Source organism: Engraulis encrasicolus, chromosome 14 (genome assembly GCF_034702125.1).
Source record: "Engraulis encrasicolus isolate BLACKSEA-1 chromosome 14, IST_EnEncr_1.0, whole genome shotgun sequence".
Lineage (NCBI taxonomy): Eukaryota > Metazoa > Chordata > Actinopteri > Clupeiformes > Engraulidae > Engraulis > Engraulis encrasicolus.
This window is the reverse complement of record NC_085870.1, coordinates 22,017,112-22,036,645: the sequence shown is the minus strand read 5'-3', so window position 1 is coordinate 22,036,645 and position 19,534 is coordinate 22,017,112. Positions and strand designations below refer to the sequence as shown.

The following is a 19,534-nucleotide window of genomic DNA, read 5'->3' as shown; positions in this document are numbered from 1 at the left end:
CATTTGTTAGAAGTGTTTGCCTTTTTGAATTCATAAGAGCATTCATAGCTCTTCAGGTCACAATATTTCTTCATAGTACATCACATAAGCCTATGATGATATCTGGATAAATAAAACATTGAACTCTCACAATCTAAGTACATAAGAGTGGCGCCTACTCCTAGCTGAAAAATCAACACAGCTGCCAAACATGAAAGGAAACTAGTGCTGATCAGTAAAGTTAAAAGTAATGCCTGTCATGTATACACTCTGTAGGCATCAGGCACCACAAATTATTTAGGCTTAAAGGGACACGGTGCAGGAAATGGTCAAAAAAGGTACTGCAACTATGCTGCTCAATGAAACTGGGCTGCCTATTGCCAAATTTGATCTTTACATGAAAGTTTGCTAAGTAATAAACAAATATTTTCTAGTATGGTCCAAGTACAGTCATTTTTGCAGCTAAAAATGGCTATTTTTGGAAATTCAAAATCGTGGACCATGGAGAAGATCCCCCTTTTCATGTATGAAAGGTGCAATTTTTCCAGTCATAATGAATACTTAAAATTTGATGCTGGTGGTAAGTATTCATGAAAAAGGTAACATTAGTGAATGGGCAGCATGAATTCTGGAAATAAATAACTAAAAATCTCACACAGTGTCCCTTTAAGTGTTGATTTCAAGTTTGATTCGTTTGTTTATATTGTACAGTAAACAGCATACACTAGCAAAATGAATAATTTGTAAATTTCACTGGGTAACATAAGATGGACATTACTTTTTGCTTCCGAACTCAATCCCTTGGCTGAGTTAACCTACAACTAAACCCTACAACCTCAACTTTTATTTGGTGACCTTTCCACTTGTTTTCTGTTTTGCTATTTCGTAATCAACTTTTAAACAAATCTTAGTGGACATAATGTTCGGGCTACTGTTTTTAAGTGGACACTACCTTGTCCATTGAGATAGTAGGAGGAGCCCGTAGGCCTGCTGTTGTAGAAAACATAGTGGACCAGAACTTCAAGCAAAACCACATAGTTTCTAACTTTCATTGCCCTACAAATTGGAAAATATTGCAAAACAGAGACCCCCACCACCTCCCACTTTTGCCTTCCCCCTTTATACAAGTTGACTATTTTAAGGTTAAAAAGCGTGTCTGATGTCAAACTGAACTTAAACAATACAAAAATATATGTGAAATGAACTTTGCTCTAATAGGTATCTGAATAAAATCCATCCACCCTTTGTGTTGTGTTCTACTGAAGTGTGTGTGCGTGCGTGTGTGCGTGCATGCGTGTGTGTGTGTGTGTGTGTGTGTGTGTGCGTGTGGTGTGTGTGCGTGCGTGTGTGTGTGTGTGAGGCCATCATTCTGCACAGCTCAGTCATATGCTTATTGTAGCATACATACATGGACGTACGGTATACGCCACAAGTTAGCCTAAAGTGTGTGTGAGTGACTGTGACTGAGCTTGTAGTTGCGGTCCATCTGTGTGTGTGTGTGTGTGTGTGTGTGTGTGTGTGTGTGTGTGTGTGTGTGTGTGTGTGTGTGTGTGTGTGTGTGTGTGAGAGAGAGAGAGAGAGAGAGAGAGAGAGAGAGAGAGAGAGAGAGAGAGAGAGGTAGGCTACTCCCGGTGTCACAGATGCTAATGACAATAGGTCCTTTATCAGTGTGGCCTGCATGCGTCACTAACACCTGCTATGACACATTTGCATTGCTGTGTCAGATGTAATCTTGTGTTGACTGGCTTACCACCTGCCACGATTAACAGAATAGAACTCCTTTAGAACGGGTTGTTTGGTTTAGTTATTTGACAGAGAAAAACGTTATTTGATAGTTAACCTGTTTATTAATTCATCCACAGGTGAATGTCGGATTATAAAGTGTAGGCACTAAACAACTTTAAAGCCTATCTCACTGGAAAAAACACCATATAAAAATATTTGAATTTGTGAAATACATAAGCCTACTTCTAAATCATTCAGGAAATGTGTGCTACATTAATAATGGACCGATGTGTAGGCCTAGGCTATATGACACAACACAAAACGTGCTATGATCTCAAAATTACTGCAACACACCCAACATACACTGGCTGACTGCATACGCTGTGATACGGCGCCACCTTATGGTTATTGTGGAGTTTGGTTGAAGTTTTATTTTCTGTTTCTTTCTCTTTTTTTGCTGACAATGTGGCCTATTGAAGAATAACACCATCTGCGTGAACCAAATATGTGATAGAAAACAACCACGATAAATGCTAAGCTATACGTCATTCAATTCGGCCATGGATAATAGACATCTACCTGCATCACACGGAGAAACATTTCTCAGAACTGGGAGAGAGGCCGCCTTTCAATAACTCGGTAAAATGTGTTTGCGGGGGTGTAGTAACACTGAAAATGTGCGCTGTCTACCGCAAATATGCACGAGTACACCTACCGTAGGTTACTGTTTCAGTTGAACATCCTTTCTTTACAGACAGGAAGTTGCTGTGTTTTTTTTCTCTCTCTCTCTCTCTCTCCCTCACTCACTCTCATACTGTCGCGCACTTGATCAGTTGCCCACAATTCGGTTCTGGATGCACGAGTTTGTGTCTATATGCTGATACCTTTCCGGGGGTTACCTGCTAAAATAGTTCTGTTTTCGGTGTATTTTGGACACTTATTTTGAAGATATCTCGGAATTGCTATCGGATTATTATTATTATTATTATTATTTTTTTTTAAACAATTCTAATTATAGCTCTCAAGAGCAGCCTATAGCCGAGGACAATACTGGAAGGGGACAAATGAATTCAATCTACTATGATGGGGACCCCCCTACGTCGGGGCTCCACGGCGACCTACCCCAAGGGAACGGCCAAGAGGACCTCGACTTCCCTTTGATTTTATATAACCCTCCAGGAAACGAGGAGAGTGAGCAAGGTTGGTGCGGCCTTTATCTACTTCATCAGTTTAGTGCATCACTTAGCCGAAGCCACAGTAGCCTAAACTTACTTGCGAAAGTAGTTGCTATCAATACAATAACACTGTATAGGGTTAAGTATTAGATGTGCGCAATTAATTCCGACATGGTCTATGATAAACGAATTGTTTATTATAGGCCTGTAAGTTCACAAATAGGCATAGGCCTACCAGTGATCATTTTCCTTCGAGCGTTGAGCGCGCGCCTTTTGTTTCAATAACTGTTTTGAGCTTTTCTTTCTATCGTCCAACACCTTTTTTTTTAGTTCTAACAAAATCATAATAGACCGTCTCTGTTAACACGACACAATATTGTTGCGAACGTGTAATAACCTAAGAATTGATGTTCCCAGACAGACGAACACATTCAACATCAGCATTTTTAGACTTGATGTTATCCTGAATTATGCTTAGGTCTACAATAAAATCATTGGTTGCAATTGAATCAAGTATGCTTTATAGATATCAAATGTAAATCTTTATCAGTACAAAGAATGAAACGTCTTTTGGTGTCAAGAAAGTAGGCCTACTTAATGCACATGTACCATTCATATTTTATCTACTGCAAGGAAGGATGTACAATTAAGATTCCTGATCCAATAGAACCCAAATCTCTTAATTCACAAAATGAAGAAACATATTGCGGTTTATGATTATTCTTTTCTGACTGCATAAGCTTACATTACAACACCCACAGGGGACGACGGCAACAGCCAAGATGCCCAGGACGCTCTTAGCCCGGAATCAGGTGCACAGAACCACACCCCCTACAGCCTAGAGGACTTATGTGACTCTCCGTACCACCACGGAGATGCCTCCTCCGGGACCACCGATGGCCTGGGGGAATTTCAGGGGTACCCCGACCCGCTGCGCCCGCGCATTGAGATCACCTACTCTGAGCTGCACCCTCACGACCACCCGCATACCGAGCCCCTGGACATCGGTCCTCCTCGGCCCAACCTCACCGTGCCGGGTTACTATGACAACAGCAGCTACCGCGGCGGTGGCGGCGCCGACGCCCAGTGTCTGAGCCCCGCCAGCAGCAACTCCTCCACCAGCTGGTCTGAGGTGTGCTCCCCCTGGACGTCTCCGTGTGTGTCCCCCTCCGCCCTTCCGGAGCTGTGCCCTCCAATGCAGAGCCTCCACACCCAGAGCGCCGGCTGCTCCCCCCGCGCCTCGCCTACCACCTCCCCGCGGGGGAGCATCACAGAGGAGACCTTCCTGACCTGCCGCCGCTCCTCCTCCCCCCATCCGCATCCTAGCTCTCGCTCCGCCTCCCCCAAGGGCAAGCGCACCTACGACCAGTCCCAGAACCCCTCGCTGGTGGTGGCTCGCTCACGCAGCCCCTCACCCTCCCCCCACCCGGAAGACCGTTCCGACCCGTGCGGGTCTGGGCTCTCTGGTGGTGGTGCCACTGCCGGTGCTGGTGCCGGTGCTGGTGCCGGTTGTGGTAGTGGTGGTGGTGGGCCAGCCGAGTTGGACTTCGTCGGTGCCCTGTGCGGAAGTCTGCCCAAGCCTGTGCCCACCAAGATGGTGCGTGCCACCTTTGGAGGAGGGGTGCAATACGTGGACCCGGGTGAGGGTCTGCGCTACTCACATGAGGTCAAGGCTGAACCACCAGCCGCTGCCACTGGGCTGGAGACTTTCTACCTCATCCCTGCACCGTGGAACAACCAGGTGCCCTGCAGGTAGGCAGGAAGTGTGTGTGTGTGTGTATCTGTGTGTGTGTGTGTGTGTCTGTGTGTGTGTCTGTGTGTGTGTATTTGTGTGTGTGTGTGTGTGTGTGCGTGTGTGTGTGTGTGTGTGTCTGTATGTGTGTGCGTGTGTGTGTGTGTCTGTGGGTGTGTAAAAGAGAGAGACAGAGATCTGGAAGTTGGCATTTGGTAGGCTGGGAACATTTGCATGCCAGTCCTTAATCCAAACCTTTCAGCCCTCACAGAAAGGTGGTTGTTGCCTACTGTAACAAATCTGTAACAGACCCCCCCCCCCACACACACACACACACAAGCACACACACACACACACACACACACACACACACACACACACACACACACACACACACACACACACACACAGCCACAAAAACAACCTCAGCAGCAGCTTCACCAGTCTCCCCACTAGTTCTCCTGACACTAGGGATGTGGTTTGTCACTGTGTGTGTGACGTCACCGAAGCTTAACCTGTAGCTTGACTGATGTCATTTAGTTCAGACAAGCCCATTGAGAGGAAAGACCAAGCCATGAATCACACCCTTGATTACATGTATTTGACTATTTCTAAAAACTGACATTTACATTTTTATATATTTACAAAGGCTACTTTGAACCACATGGTATGTGGATAAAAAAATGACTATTGTATCAGGTGTGTTTATAGAAAATTCCGGTTTTAGAAATATCTGTTTTAGGGACTCGAGCTAGAACTTTGTTTATGTGTAAACAAAAGGCCAAAATGGATGTGTTTACAAAATGATCCATGTGTAAACAGGGTCTAAAACATGAGAGGCATACAGGCCAGGGCAAGCAGCAGTGAACTACCATGGGCCCACTTGCTCACCCATACTTCCTGTGACACAACACAAACGTTCATGATCAGTCTAGTAGTCAGTCTACCCATTTGTGCCTTTTCTACTTTCTGTGAGAAAGGTGAGCAAAAAAAGCTAGCATAATAGAAGATTCACATTTGTTGTCGGGTTCTGTCTAATATCCTAACTCCCTTGCTCCCTTGCCTGCTTGTGGCCTCGTGATGATGTCACTGACCACAGAAGTGCATTTCAATACCTCGCAAAAGTGCAATTCTAATGTCATTTTCTCATTTGCAATCGGGATGGTGAATGAGGAATAGTCCCCCAAGTTGTTGTGGCTATAGGCTGACAGCGGGGAAACTTTTCTCCACTGAGGTGGGGCATCAGCAAAACTCAAGGTCACAACCACAGGTCAAGGACGGGAGTTAGCATATTAGAAATAACCCATTGATTTGAACAGAATGATGCAAGTGATCAAGCAACAACTGGTGGGATTCAGTTGGAATGAATTAGAATGGAGTTGCATCCAATGGATTGGTTGGAGCTTCATTCAATCACAGTGGATTTGGATAGGTGAAGGTTACATCTATGGAAAGATAGGCCTATTTCCCACTTTCCAGAAGCACTTTCATTCTCCCACGGTGGAGGAACCCATAAAGGCTCTCTGAAGAACCTAAACGTTATCAGTGGAACCTACTTTAAGTGACAAAAATGATTCTGGGAAGAACAACTTAACACCATTCACATTGACATAAAACAATGGAGCATGTGTATTTTATTTTTTCATGTCGCAAAACAACCTTTCTTTAAAATGGATCTTTTTATTCTTATTTTTACAGTTGCATGAACTAATTAAATTATATTCAATTGTATAAAATTGATAAAATTACTACCACGATATAAACGATATAGGAGAAAGGTCACGACACTTTTATATCACGATAACGATATATATCGTCGTATTGCCCAGCTCTAAGTTCAGGCATGGGAGGCGCAACTCTATACTGTTGATAGCTCAGCGCTACCGTTACTGTAGGACAGGCGTTCCCAACCTTTTTCAACTTGGGGCCCACTCGAAATTGTCAAAAATGTTCGGGGCCCACCTCTGACCCAATTAAGAATAAAACTCAAATAAATCAACCGCAGCACACACCAAAATATGATTATTATTTTTGGAAAATGATTTCAAGGCCCACTTGGAATACCTTCAGGGCCCACCAGTGGGCCCCGGCCCATAGGTTGAAAACCATTGCTGTAGGAGGCTTCGGGAGCAAGGTTTACTAACGTTCTGTCAAACTCTGCCAGTTGGCATCCCCCTAAACCTCACTCTCTCACGGGTCATTGCACCAGTGTAACTGAGTTGATCCTGCAGCCAGGCCAACCCCTCCTAGTGACGCAACACTAGTTTGCCACTCGGGGCTTGAACCTGCCATCTACCAGACAACGCATCAGTTCGGTGCTGATACTGAATGAGGCTTTGGGAGGGAGGTTTACTAATGCTATGCCGAACTCTATGCCGAACTCTGTCAGTTGGCCTCCGTTACACATGGACCATTTAAAGAAGAGATGTGTGTGTGTGTTAATGTGTGTGACGCGTGTGTCCCTTCCCTTCAGTGCCCCGGTGGCCTCCCTTCCCTCTCTGGAGTGGCAGCTGCCGAGTAGCGTGGGTCAGCTGGAGCTGCTGATCGAGGTGCAGCCAAAGACCTACCACCGCGCCCACTACGAGACGGAGGGCAGCCGCGGAGCCGTCAAAGCACCATCAGGAGGGCACCCTGTAGTGCCGGTAACTAACTCCACCCTGTAGTGCCAGTAACTAACTCCACCCTGTAGTGCCGGTAACTAACTCCACCCTGTAGTACTGTAGAGGTAACTATCTCCATCAGGATGGCACCCTGTAGTGCAGGTAACTATGGTTACTCCATCACACCCGGAGGGCACCCTGTAGGGCAGGTAACTAACTCCACCCTGTAGTGCAGGTAACTATGGTAACTACCTTGTACCATCAGGAGGGCACCCTGTAGTGCAGATAACTATGGTAACTCCATCACATCAGGAGGGCAACCTGTAGTGCAGCTAACTATGGTAACTCCATCGGGAGGGCACCCTGTAGTGAAGGTAACTATGGTAACTCCATCAGGAGGGCACCCTGTAGTGCAGGTAACTAAAGCTGCATTCACGTACGACACTCGCTTCTCGCTCACTCGCCTAGTCGCCACTTGCTCATGGAACGTTCGCTAAACATTCCCTCGGCTTTAACTGCCAATGCACAAGTGGGAAGTACTGTCAGTTATCCAAACTCTGCATTCCAATTGGTTACTCGCTTACTCGCCTGGCTCTAAGTTGAAATATTTTCAACTCGGAATCCGCCCACATCGCATCGCTTGTAGCCTACTCTGCTCGCCTACTCGCCTCCTCGCTTCGCTGAAACACATAGACATTCTATTGACTTCACTCGCTGAGCGAGTAACTAGTTTGTAGTAGTGATTTGACTTAACGTTCCACCCTGTTAGTGCAGGTAACTAACCATCAGGAGGGAACCCTGTAAGGCAGGGAACTAACCCACCCTGTTCTGCAGGTAACTATGGAAACTCCATCAGGAGGGCACCCTGTAGTGCAGGTAACTATGGTAACAAACTCCATCAGGAGGGCACCCTGTAGTGCAGGTAACTATGGTAACTCCATCAGGAGGGCAACCTGTTCTGCAGGTAACTATGGTAACAAACTCCATCAGGAGGGTACCCTGTTCTGCAGGTAACTATCTCCATCAGGAGGGCACCCTGTAGTGCAGGTAACTATCTCCATCAGGAGGGCACCCTGTAGTGCAGGTAACTATGGTAACTCCATCAGGAGGGCACCCTGTAGTGCAGGTAACTATGGTAACTCCATCAGGAGGGCACCCTGTAGTGAAGGTAACTATGGTAACTCCATCGGGAGGGCACCCTGTAGTGAAGGTAACTATGGTAACAAACTCCATCAGGAGGGCACCCTGTAGTGCAGGTAACTATGGTAACAAACTCCATCAGGAGGGCACCCTGTAGTGCAGGTAACTATGGTAACTCCATCAGGAGGGCAACCTGTTCTGCAGGTAACTATGGTAACAAACTCCATCAGGAGGGCAACCTGTTCTGCAGGTAACTATGGTAACAAACTCCATCAGGAGGGTACCCTGTTCTGCAGGTAACTATGGTAACTCCATCGAGAGGGCACCGTGTAGTGAAGGTCACTGTGGTGACTCCATCAGGAGGGCACCCTGTAGTGCAGGTAACTATAGTAACTCCATCGAGAGGGCACCGTGTAGTGAAGGTCACTGTGGTGACTCCATCAGGAGGGCACCCTGTAGTGCAGGTAACTATGGTAACTTCATCAGGAGGTTAGGATAGGTTTCTTTATTGGTCTCCACAAAGTAGAAATTTGTGTCAGAGACAGGGAGGTTGCCGCACCATACAACACATAAGAGGACAACACCAACAAAGAAAACAGACAAAAAATAAAACGTACAGGCTCAGAAGCACTGGATGTCCTAACCCACTGCCCCTGCCCCATCAAGTCCAAACCATCCCTGCCCACACACACAAACACACACCCAATACCACCCCATCCTCCAACCTAAACTAAAACACACTATAATATACTTCGCTGTAATTAATTTCTAGATTACATTTGCAATGTACAATGTACATTTACAATACAATTTAAGAAAAATAATAAAAAGATCCTGTACATTCATTCACACATCATCCATGCACCCTGTAGTGCAAGTGAGATACGTTGAACATGGGCAGAGGTGTCAAAAGTTAAAGTGGAAAAAAGAAATAGTTGTGCTTCCAACAGAGGTAACTCATCTGAGTAACAAGTAGACCAGTGTACTTGTCTTACAATCAGCAGGCTCTGCATTGGGTGGATCAAGTTTGTGGTGGGTCCTTGTATGGTATTTAGTGTTTTTAGGAACAACATAGTCTACCTATCTCATCAGGTACAATTGTAATGTTGTAACAGCTGTGTAATATCATATGCTAGTGTTGTACTTACACCATGAGCCATTACTCAGCCATGGCTCAGTGGTTAAAGCGCTGGACTTTAGATCAGAGGGTTGCAGGTTCAAATCCCACTCTTACCAGCGAATTCATACATGGCTGAAGTGCCCTTGAGCAAGCCACCTGATACCACATTGCCCCAGGGCCTGTGACCAATACCCTCAACCTACATAAGTGTAAGTTGCTTTGGACCTAAGCGTCAGCTAAGTGTAATGTAATTTTACTTTTGATACCTCTGGACATGGGCGAGATGAGGAGAGATGTAAAGTTGTTCCGACAAAAAAAATATGTTACATTATGATGGGAACATTTTTGAAGCTGTATACAAAAATATGGGGAGGAGTATAAATCAATGTGTTGTTGCTGTGTGGTTAAAAGATGCACACCAGAGAGACGAGAGAGAGAGAGAGAGAGAGAGAGAGAGAGAGAGAGAGAGAGAGAGAGAGAGAGAGAGAGAGAGAGAGAAGGAGGAGGAGGAGGAAGCGAGGTAGACAGAAAGTCAAGAGAGATGGGGAGGGAGATAAGTAATTTCCCTGTTGCTGTAGCTGTTGCTGTACCATGTGCATATACCTGCCACCATGGCGGCCGACAGACCGCTCATATGAAAATGAACATCCTTCATACTCTCACAACATGGGGACATCTTTTACTACCGTAGTTTTTAAAAATGAAGGATATGTTAAAAACTAAGGTGTTCAAATTGATATTGTTTATGGAATACTCTCATATACGTTCATACATTTACGCATTGACTTGATTTAGAAACCTTTCACTCCATTTCTCTCTCTCTCTCTCTCTCTCTCTCTCTCCTACACATATACACACACACAGCTTTCTCATTGTTACTATTACTGAGAGGCTTTGAATTAGTCAAATGTATTAGTCACAGCACAAGTCGAGTATGGAGTATGGAGTTGTATGCATTTGTAAGCTACGCATACAATCAGAGCAGTGATCTGTGCTTTTCTATGCGTGTTTGTAGTCAGGCTTAAGGTGTGGTGGACTTCCTGTTGGAGGCAGACTGACAGAATGAAAGAGCATTCTCGAAGCCACACTAGCCCCGCCCCATTCTGTGCCTGCCGCTGACTGCTATTGTGCAGACGCTCATCAGCTCAGAGTGTACCAGTGTGTACTCCACTCACAGTGTTGCCAAAGTGGGCGGTTATCCGCCCAATTGGGCTACTTGGGATGGCCGTCTGCAGATAAAAATGGGAAAAATTGGCCATTTGGCGTTTTTTTCCTGTTGTTTTGTGCCCATAGAAATCAATGCAATTTTTTTAAATTGGGCGGAATTTAGCGCATTTTGGCGGTTTTTGAGAACCTTTTGGGTGGGATTTGATCAGACACATCTGGCAACACTGTCCACTCACCTCACATCAGCTCAGAGTCTACTGTGCACTCTACTCACCTCACATCAGCTCAGAGTCTACTGTGTACTACACACCACTCACCTCACATCTGCTAAGTCTACTGTGTACTACACCACTCACCACCTCACATCAAGCTCAGAGTCTACTGTGTACTCCACTCACCTCACATCAGCTCAGAGTCTACTGTGTACTCCACTCACCTCACATCAGCTCAGAGTGTACTCACTCCACTTACCTCGCATCAGTTCAGACAGCTTATAATGCTTATAATCCAAATCATGTCCTCTTTGCTGACAGTGAAACTCAAACTCAGTTCCTGTGCTTCACCATAAACTCCTTGTATAGGTTTCTCAGCATGGTTTTGTTGTTGTTTTTTAATGTGTTGCAAGTCATCTGTTTCTTAAAAATAGCCAATCAACTGAAACCGAAGTTAGTAAATATCTTTGAAGTCTTTATGGTCCTGGAGTGCGTTTCTCAACAACATCGTCGCTAACTAAGTTAAGCAACGTACTTAGTTGCAATGCAATTTCCCATTGGAAACCTAGTAAGTTGCTAACTGGTTAGCATTAGCAACGATCCTTTCGAGAAATGGGGTCCTGGTTATTTTACTAACTAACACAGTATTCAGTAAAGCCATATAATGACTAGAGAAATTTCAGTAGTCTACTTGTGTACCAGCACCAAGTGCTGTGTTGATAAGGAAGTACGATAGCGTTTTTTTCATATTGTCAACTTGCCAACTTTCAATTTGTATTTATTCTTGTTTATGATTTCAGTCAGGAAGCACATAACACGAACAATAGCATGAGAAATGGGTGCCTTTGACATCCACAAATCTAATCAATAGAGATTGCGAGGGTTTTTTTGGCAGATGGTAAGCAAACCATGGTCTCTGGTGACAATGTCCCACACAGGAAAGCAGAAATGTGTCTCTTGAATGGGAATGACCAATGTGAGAACATTTGAGAACCTACAGATACATTTCTGACAGCTAAATGCCTGCTTCAGACACAGCGTCGCCGTAAACGAGGTGGAGGCGGTAGGAATCTGCTTGAGTTATATTTCCAAGTCATCACCGGCCACCGTGCTGCTGGTGTGTGAGGCATAATCTGTTTTCACACATTCATAACTTTTCCGCGCAAATGCCAGACAAAAACAGTTTGGCACTGCTGGCTGGCACACAGTAGCTCGATGCCAACTGGCAACTGTATAACTCTCTCTTGCTCTCTCTCTCTCTCTCTCTCTCTCTCTCTCTCTCTCTCTCTCTCTCTCTCTCCCTCTCTCTCTTTTACATTTCACGTAGCTGACGCTTTTCTACATCCCAAGCGAGTTACAGTTATTTAGGTACAGGATATTGGTTACAGTGCCTGGAGCAATGTGGGGTTAGGTGCCTTGCTCAAGGTCACTCCAGCCATGGAGGAAGGTGCTGGTGTGGTGAGGGCAGCATTTGAACCTCCCTCTCTCTCTCTCTCTCTCTCTCTCTCTCTCTCTCTCTCTCTCTCTCTCTCTCTCATGGACCAGTTGCGTGGCTATCAGGGACAGGAGCCTCTGGCCCTGCAGGTGTACATCGGTACTGCAGACGAGCGCGTCCTGAAGCCCCACGCCTTCTACCAGGTGCACCGCATCACCGGCAAGACCGTCACCACCTCCAGCCACGAGAGGATCATCCACGGGACCAAGGTCCTGGAGATGCTGCTCGACCCCAAAGACAACATGAGGACAGTGTGAGTGGCTCAAACACACACGCAGACACGCTCACACACACACACACACACACACACACACACACACACACAGAAACACACACACGCAGACACGCTCACACACACACACACACACACACACACACACACACACACACACACACACACACTCACACACACACACACACACACACACACACACACACACACACACACACACACACACACACACACACACACACACACACACACACACACACACACACACACACACACACACACACACACACACACACACACACACACACGAAGACACGCTCATACACACACACACACACACACACACGCAGACACGCTCATACACACACACACACACACACACACACACACACACACACACACACACACACACACAGACACGCACACACACGCAGACACACACACACACACACACACACAGACACGCTCATACACAAACACACTCTCACACAGAAACACACTGGCACTACAGTAGCTAATAAAATCTTGCTTCTGGAAAATTGTAAATGATGAAAAACACAGAAGACTATTGTAATGATTACTCATTGTGCAAATAAACACAGACAGACGTTTGTCACCCGCACAATGTACCTGAAAACCTTCGGCTGTCGATAGCAATGCAAAACATGGTTTCGTTCTGATTCAGTTGCAATGTAACATGAAACATAGATGAGTATCCACCTTTTTGGAGCCCTGTAATACGCCCTGGAGTGTGAAAATACAATGGCAACCGCAATTATAATGTGTCATTTCACAAGCCATTTTCGATTAAGGTGAAAAATCTGGGCAGCCATGGTTCAACGACTCAGAGGTTAGAGCAGTGGTCATTAAGTCAAGGATTCAAATAGCAGGTTCAGGTTCAACCACCTCTTTTGCGCCCTGTAGTGAGCCCTGGAGTGTTAAAATTAAAATACAATAGCAACCGCAATTATTATAATTTCAGAAGGCATTTCCGAGTAAGGTAAAAAAAATGTGGGCAGCCATGGCTCAATGCTAAGAGCGCTTGTCTTTAGATCAGGTTCAAATTGCAGGTTCAGGTTCAAATCCCACACTTACTGTAACAGCACCATCATCCATAGCTAGGGTTTGAGCAAGGCACCTAATCCCACGTTGCTCCAGGCCCTGTAACCAATACCCTGTACTTAAATAAAAGTCGGTTTGGATAAAAAGTGTCAGCAAAGTGTAATAATTTATCATTTCTCTTTATTTTTTGGAGCGATCAACGCGTTTCGCCCACTTCAGGTTCGCTCTCCTTTCAGCTGCACCTGGACAACTGAAGGGTTGTGCACAAGTACCTCCATGTACTTTAATTTATAATTTCTGTCTTGTTGTGTTTTGTGTGTTGTAGCATTGACAGTGCCGGTATCCTGAAGCTGCGTAACGCAGACATAGAGCTGCGTAAGGGGGAGACGGACATCGGCCGCAAGAACACGCGCGTGCGGCTGGTCTTCAGGGTCCACGTGCCCCTGCCAGGGGGACAGTTCATCTCCCTGCAGACGGCCTCGCAGATCATAGAGTGCTGTAAGTATCATAGGTGGCGGCGGTGGTGGTGGTGGTGGCTCAGGTGGTACCGCACCAATACACCTAGCGCGACGCGATTGAAGCGACAGAGCGATACGAGCGATTGAAGCGACTGCAGTATGTCCGTTACAAGCAGAAGGCAAAGCATTCAAACATTCCCATTGGCTGTGGTCACTGACCTCTATACAGTCATTGGCTCAAACTGTCGCTCTCGTCGCGCAAATCGCCTCTTGTCTCCACAATCGCTTTTGTCTCGCAACTCAATACAAAGTCAATTAGAGTAAGGTCGCCAAATTACGCCCACTTCACTGATCACTTCACTGAAAACGTGATAATATTACTCTTTCAAATAATATTTAATTATGCTATCGTGTATTTTTGGATAGCGGTAACTGTGTAGATGAGGTAATAAGCAATATTAGCTAACATTGGTAGTCCTTTCTATCGTAATTTGGCGATAACGTCCAGCATGTCCAAAATCTAGCTTCAGCACAATTCTCCGGCGAAAGGCTCCCAATTCCGCCCGCTTGATTTCAGGTCACGTCTGTATTTCCGTTACGGTTTATTATTCCTTCATGCTGTTGTGTTGATTTGGTTCACACGTGTAGTCCTGGCTTTACCGATGCAGGAACTGTGATTAGTTTGGTCTTTACTGTGGAAACGGTTCAATAATTTTGGTCCTAAAGTGAAACAGGGAAGCGGCCAGGGCGAGTTTATAGCCAGAATGTCGTCGTGAAATTAAAGTTCCATCTGCCGTTACGACACCCTTCATTACAATGCTGTTTATGGCCGTTTGACTCGGTTTTAAATGTCATCACCGTTTCAAATATTAAGCATACAAACTCCGTATCATGTCGATATCCATTCCTGACTAAAACAGTGGATACATAATTAACTATAATCACTTATAAGTAGGCGGGCGGAATTGGGGGACGGGCGGAATTAGGCGACTTTACTATACTTCTGTTGCTCGCCTTCGCTCTTGTCACCCTAGGTGTATTTGTGCGGGTAGAGGAGCCTGTTCGGTAACCAGAATAGTGCATGTTCAAGGCCTGTGCCCTTGAGCAAGATACTTATTTGCTCCTGGTGGCAGGGTGGTACCCTCTGTGGCAGCCAATATGCACAGACAGGGACGAGGTGGTGGTAAAGGACCCTTTGCCCCACTGTCCCAAAAACGCCCATGCTTCACTGGATCAAATGTCCAAGTCTAGTAAAACTGTTTTACTGTGGTCTATGTTGACATCATCATCAACAAAGGCTTGATGATCAAAAGCGTGTGACGATAATGCCCCAATACGTACAATATATAGCCTCTATAGTATTGAGGCAGCTGGAGGTTCCACATGCGAGCCCTGCCCACTCTCAAGCACCTGCCCCCCAAAATGTCTGTGCACGCCGCTGCTAAGTATGGATTCTGAGATACAGACAGAATTAGAATCCTAAAGGTTTATTTGTCATAGCAACAGAATCATTTCACTTTACAGTCCAGCCTCTATGAATAGCATAGGAATAGAGTACTCGCCTACATACACACAAACGTACAGCACCAGCTGCAAGTAGTTGCATTCAAAGGGTGTTCTAAATATATTGTATATTGGACACAGAGATACAAGCACATACTCACAGGACACCTAAATAGGATTCATATCATATTCAATATAATGTCACATTTTTCACTGTAATAATTTTAGGCCTACTTGTGTAGCCCCCATTGATCTCACTGGTAGCCCCATAATGTATGCCGTTCCACTAGTGGAACACTGTAATAGACATTGAAAAGTTAACTACCATAGTACTACACTACAATGATATAACACAGGGCATTTTAGTAATGAAGTAGTAATGACTTGGTCATTGCCATTCTGGTAACAGCAAATTTATAACACCGTGTCTTAAGGGGTTAATAAGTAGTCATTATGAGTGTCATGAAGTGCTGTAGGTGCATAATAGAATGCACAGTTACTCACATTATGTACACACATACATGACTGCATTCAGTCTGTAAATCCTGCTTTAACCGGTATATGCTGAATTTAATCTGTATCATATTGCACTTCAGTAATCTGCACTTCTGATCAGCTGCTGAACTGATCAGCTGCTGAATTTCGTCACCTTGTAATAAGTCATGCAAGAGTCATGCCCAAGTTGACTCTAATGCAATCTATGTAAAAGTAGGGTGAACAACATAATCTATGCTGTATGTTACGTTAATATGATGCCACAGCAATTTTTTGCATAGTAATAGTGTGTGTGTGTGTGTGTGTGTGTGTGTGTGTGTGTGTGTGTGTGTGTGTGTGTGTGTGTGTGTGTGTGTGTGTGTGTGTGTGTGTGTGTGTGTGTGTGTGTGTGTGTGTGTGTGTGTGTGTGTGTGTGTGTGTGTGTGTGTGTGCGTGCGTGCGTGTGTGTGCATGCTTGTGTATACATGCTTGTATGTGTGTGCATGCCTGTGTGTGTGTGTGTGCATACGTGTGTGAGCAGCGCAGCGCTCGGCCCATGAGCTCCCGGCAGTGGAGCGTCAGGACGTGGAGCACTGCTCGGTGCTGGGCGGCCAGCAGATGATCCTGACGGGCCAGAACTTCACCTCCGACTCCAAGGTGGTGTTCACAGAGAAGACCCACGGTGAGGAGCACTTATCTTATTTTTACTACTAACCAAATTACAAAACACTTCCTTTCTTTAAAAGTGCAATTGAAGGTGAAATGCGCTGGCCAGAGTGGTATTGCAACTATGCTGCTTATTGAAACTATGCTGGCGATTGAACCGATCTGCGATTGAGCCGCGTCGTGCCCAATCAAAAAGCCAAAAGTGGCGGCCGAGTCTCGCTGTGTCGAGCTATAGGCCCAACCAGAAAACCAGCAGTGGGAAAGAGGAAAGGTGTGGTTTACGATTGCAAATTAGGGCTGCACAACATCAGAAAAAAAGTTTGATACTCGATAACAGCATGCAATACATCGATAACGATATTTAAACGATATTTAGAAATATAGCCAAGTGTTTTTGTTGTCACTAATTTGTCGGCCTGTGTAGGAGGCGTGAGTTTGGTCATGGTGGGCTTCTTGCGCATTTGTTGATATTCAGCTAGTGATTGGACTACAGAGAAATGTTTTACTTGTTAGCGATAATTAATTAACTTTTGCGACACATATCGACACTCTTGATATTGCGATATCGATATATTTTCAATATATATTGTGCAGCCCTATTGCCCATGGTCATTTATTGGGCGTTACAAATGTGTAATTTAGCATATGCTTATATATTATACTTATATACAGTATATATGCCCATAACTAACCGTGTCAGTTGTATCTATTCAAACAAGCTGCAAGCTTCCATTTGCTATGTAGTACAGATCATTACCTCCACCCCTTCACCGATCAGATCGCAACGATTGTGCAAAGCAGTATGGGGTTTCCCAGGTTAGGAGAGTAGTACATTTTGGACTGCATTGTACCGCAGAATAGGAATTATGGTGTGGGGTTATTTTTTCAGGAGTTGGGCTTGGCCCCTTAGTTCCAGGAAAAATAATATTGAATGCTTCATTCCATGCTCCCAACCTTGTGGGAACAGTTTGGTATGGGTATTGGTATGGTTTGAGTCTGGTATGGATAAACTTGACTGGTCTGCACAGAATCCTAACCTGAACCCGATAGATAGCCTGGCGACGCCATCCTATCTACTCCACCCAATTACTTTGGCTCCGCACCTAGTCTGGCGAAACTCTCTAAGCTCGGTTCACTCACTGTTTAGCCAATCAGTGGGAGTGGTGACGCAGAACTCATCCGCAAAGTCCGTTACTGATTGGTTAAGGTAACACTATTTACACTTTTGTTTTGTTATTTGTATGCTTTTGCGACATGTGAATTTAAATGGCAGAGTAAGGTCAGACCATCTCCCACCCTCCATGGAGACGGATTCCTCTTAGCTTTTGCCAGACTGTTTGTCGCCCAGGCTACCCGATAGATCCCCTTTGGTATGGATTAGAGGGGAGACAGAGAACCAGGCCTTTTGTGTGTGACCTCACCCACGCTTTTGGAAGAAGGATAAAAAAATCCATAAACACAGTCCTAAACCTTGTGAACAGCTTTAACAGAAGAATTGAAGCTGTAAAAAGGTGAACCAATGTTATTGAACCATATGGATTAGGAATGGGATTGTAGTTCAATTCATGTGTGAGTCAAGGCAGGTGAGCGAATACTTTTGGTTAGATATAATACCTTAGTGTACAATAGATGGTGTAATAACATTATCATTTGTTGACTTGATTTGCAGTCTATATTTCGTAATGATGACAAGTAGCTTTATATTCGAATCAAAGACAGAAGGAAACATGATGGCGAGCTCAGGTTCAGAGGCTGTGGGAGTAGGCTGGGCCGTTGTTAAAGGATAACTTCTGCCAATTTCAATATGCTGTTGTATTGCTCACGCTACCCTTGACTTGTCAGTACCCGGTGATGCTGCATGTTTCGACTCAGTCCTTTCCGAGATCTGAGCTATTCTAATTAGGGCAGATTTTGTTTACATTAAAAACGTTCTTAACATAGGCCTACTCCAAATATTATCCCAAAAGGTATGACTGTTTGCTAGTTGTCTGCTGATGTTCCATAACCTTTTGGATGTTATTGGGAATACATCGAGATGTTTTTTTGAAATGTAATGTAAGTGTAAATGTAAATAAAACACCTGCAACCATTACAATGATCACGAAAAGACTGAAGAAAAAAAATCTCAGGTACTGATATGCATTACAACTGCATGTTGAAATTGGCAGAAGTCACCCTTTAGCATCATATACTAATACAGGGATGGGCAACTGGAGGCCCGGGGCCCACATGCGGCCCGGCTCCTCACTCAGTGTGGCCCTTAGACAAATTTTAATACCTAAATAATGACCAGATTTTTCAAAACATTACAGAATTATTAATTGAATTAATCCATTGTAATTATGCTGTTGACAGATAGAGAACACTCCCCTCCGAATCAAACCAAAATATCGGCAGTCAGTAAGAAACCAACTGCATCTCGAGATGTGAGTTGCAGTCGGATCCCTGGTCATGTGGCCCTCTGATGATGGTGATGAAAAAATGTGGCCCTCCTTATCATGAAAGTTGCCTTGTACTAATGTGTGGGATACAGAGTGAGCAGATTGTACATTATCAGCTCTATTCAGTGCTTATGAGACAATTGAGCAATGTGTGTGTGTGTGTGTGTGTGTGTGTGTGTGTGTGTGTGTGTGTGTGTGTGTGTGTGTGTGTGTGTGTGTGTGTGTGTGTGTGCGTGCGTGCGTGCGTGCACGTGTGCGCGCGTGTGCGCGCGTGCGTGTTTGTGCGCGCGTGCGTGTGTGTATGTGTTGCCATACACCCGTGCAACAGCCCTGCTGGACAGAGTGTTAGTGGT

The 19,534-nt window shown here is 45.0% G+C and overlaps 1 protein-coding gene across 1 annotated transcript in view; it reads left to right on the top strand.

Moving 5' to 3' along the window:
* The first annotated feature begins 2,537 nt into the window (after positions 1 to 2,537).
* The window catches only part of LOC134462267 (nuclear factor of activated T-cells, cytoplasmic 2), a 31,508-nt gene continuing 14,511 nt past the window's right edge, over positions 2,538 to 19,534 (top strand). Inside the window, exons 1-6 of the mRNA XM_063215195.1 lie at positions 2,538 to 2,904; positions 3,641 to 4,631; positions 7,085 to 7,253; positions 12,396 to 12,598; positions 13,965 to 14,137; positions 16,616 to 16,756. Coding sequence (XP_063071265.1) covers positions 2,769 to 2,904; positions 3,641 to 4,631; positions 7,085 to 7,253; positions 12,396 to 12,598; positions 13,965 to 14,137; positions 16,616 to 16,756 — 1,813 coding nt within the window. The 5' untranslated portion in view covers positions 2,538 to 2,768. The remainder of the gene's footprint in view (positions 2,905 to 3,640; positions 4,632 to 7,084; positions 7,254 to 12,395; positions 12,599 to 13,964; positions 14,138 to 16,615; positions 16,757 to 19,534) is intronic.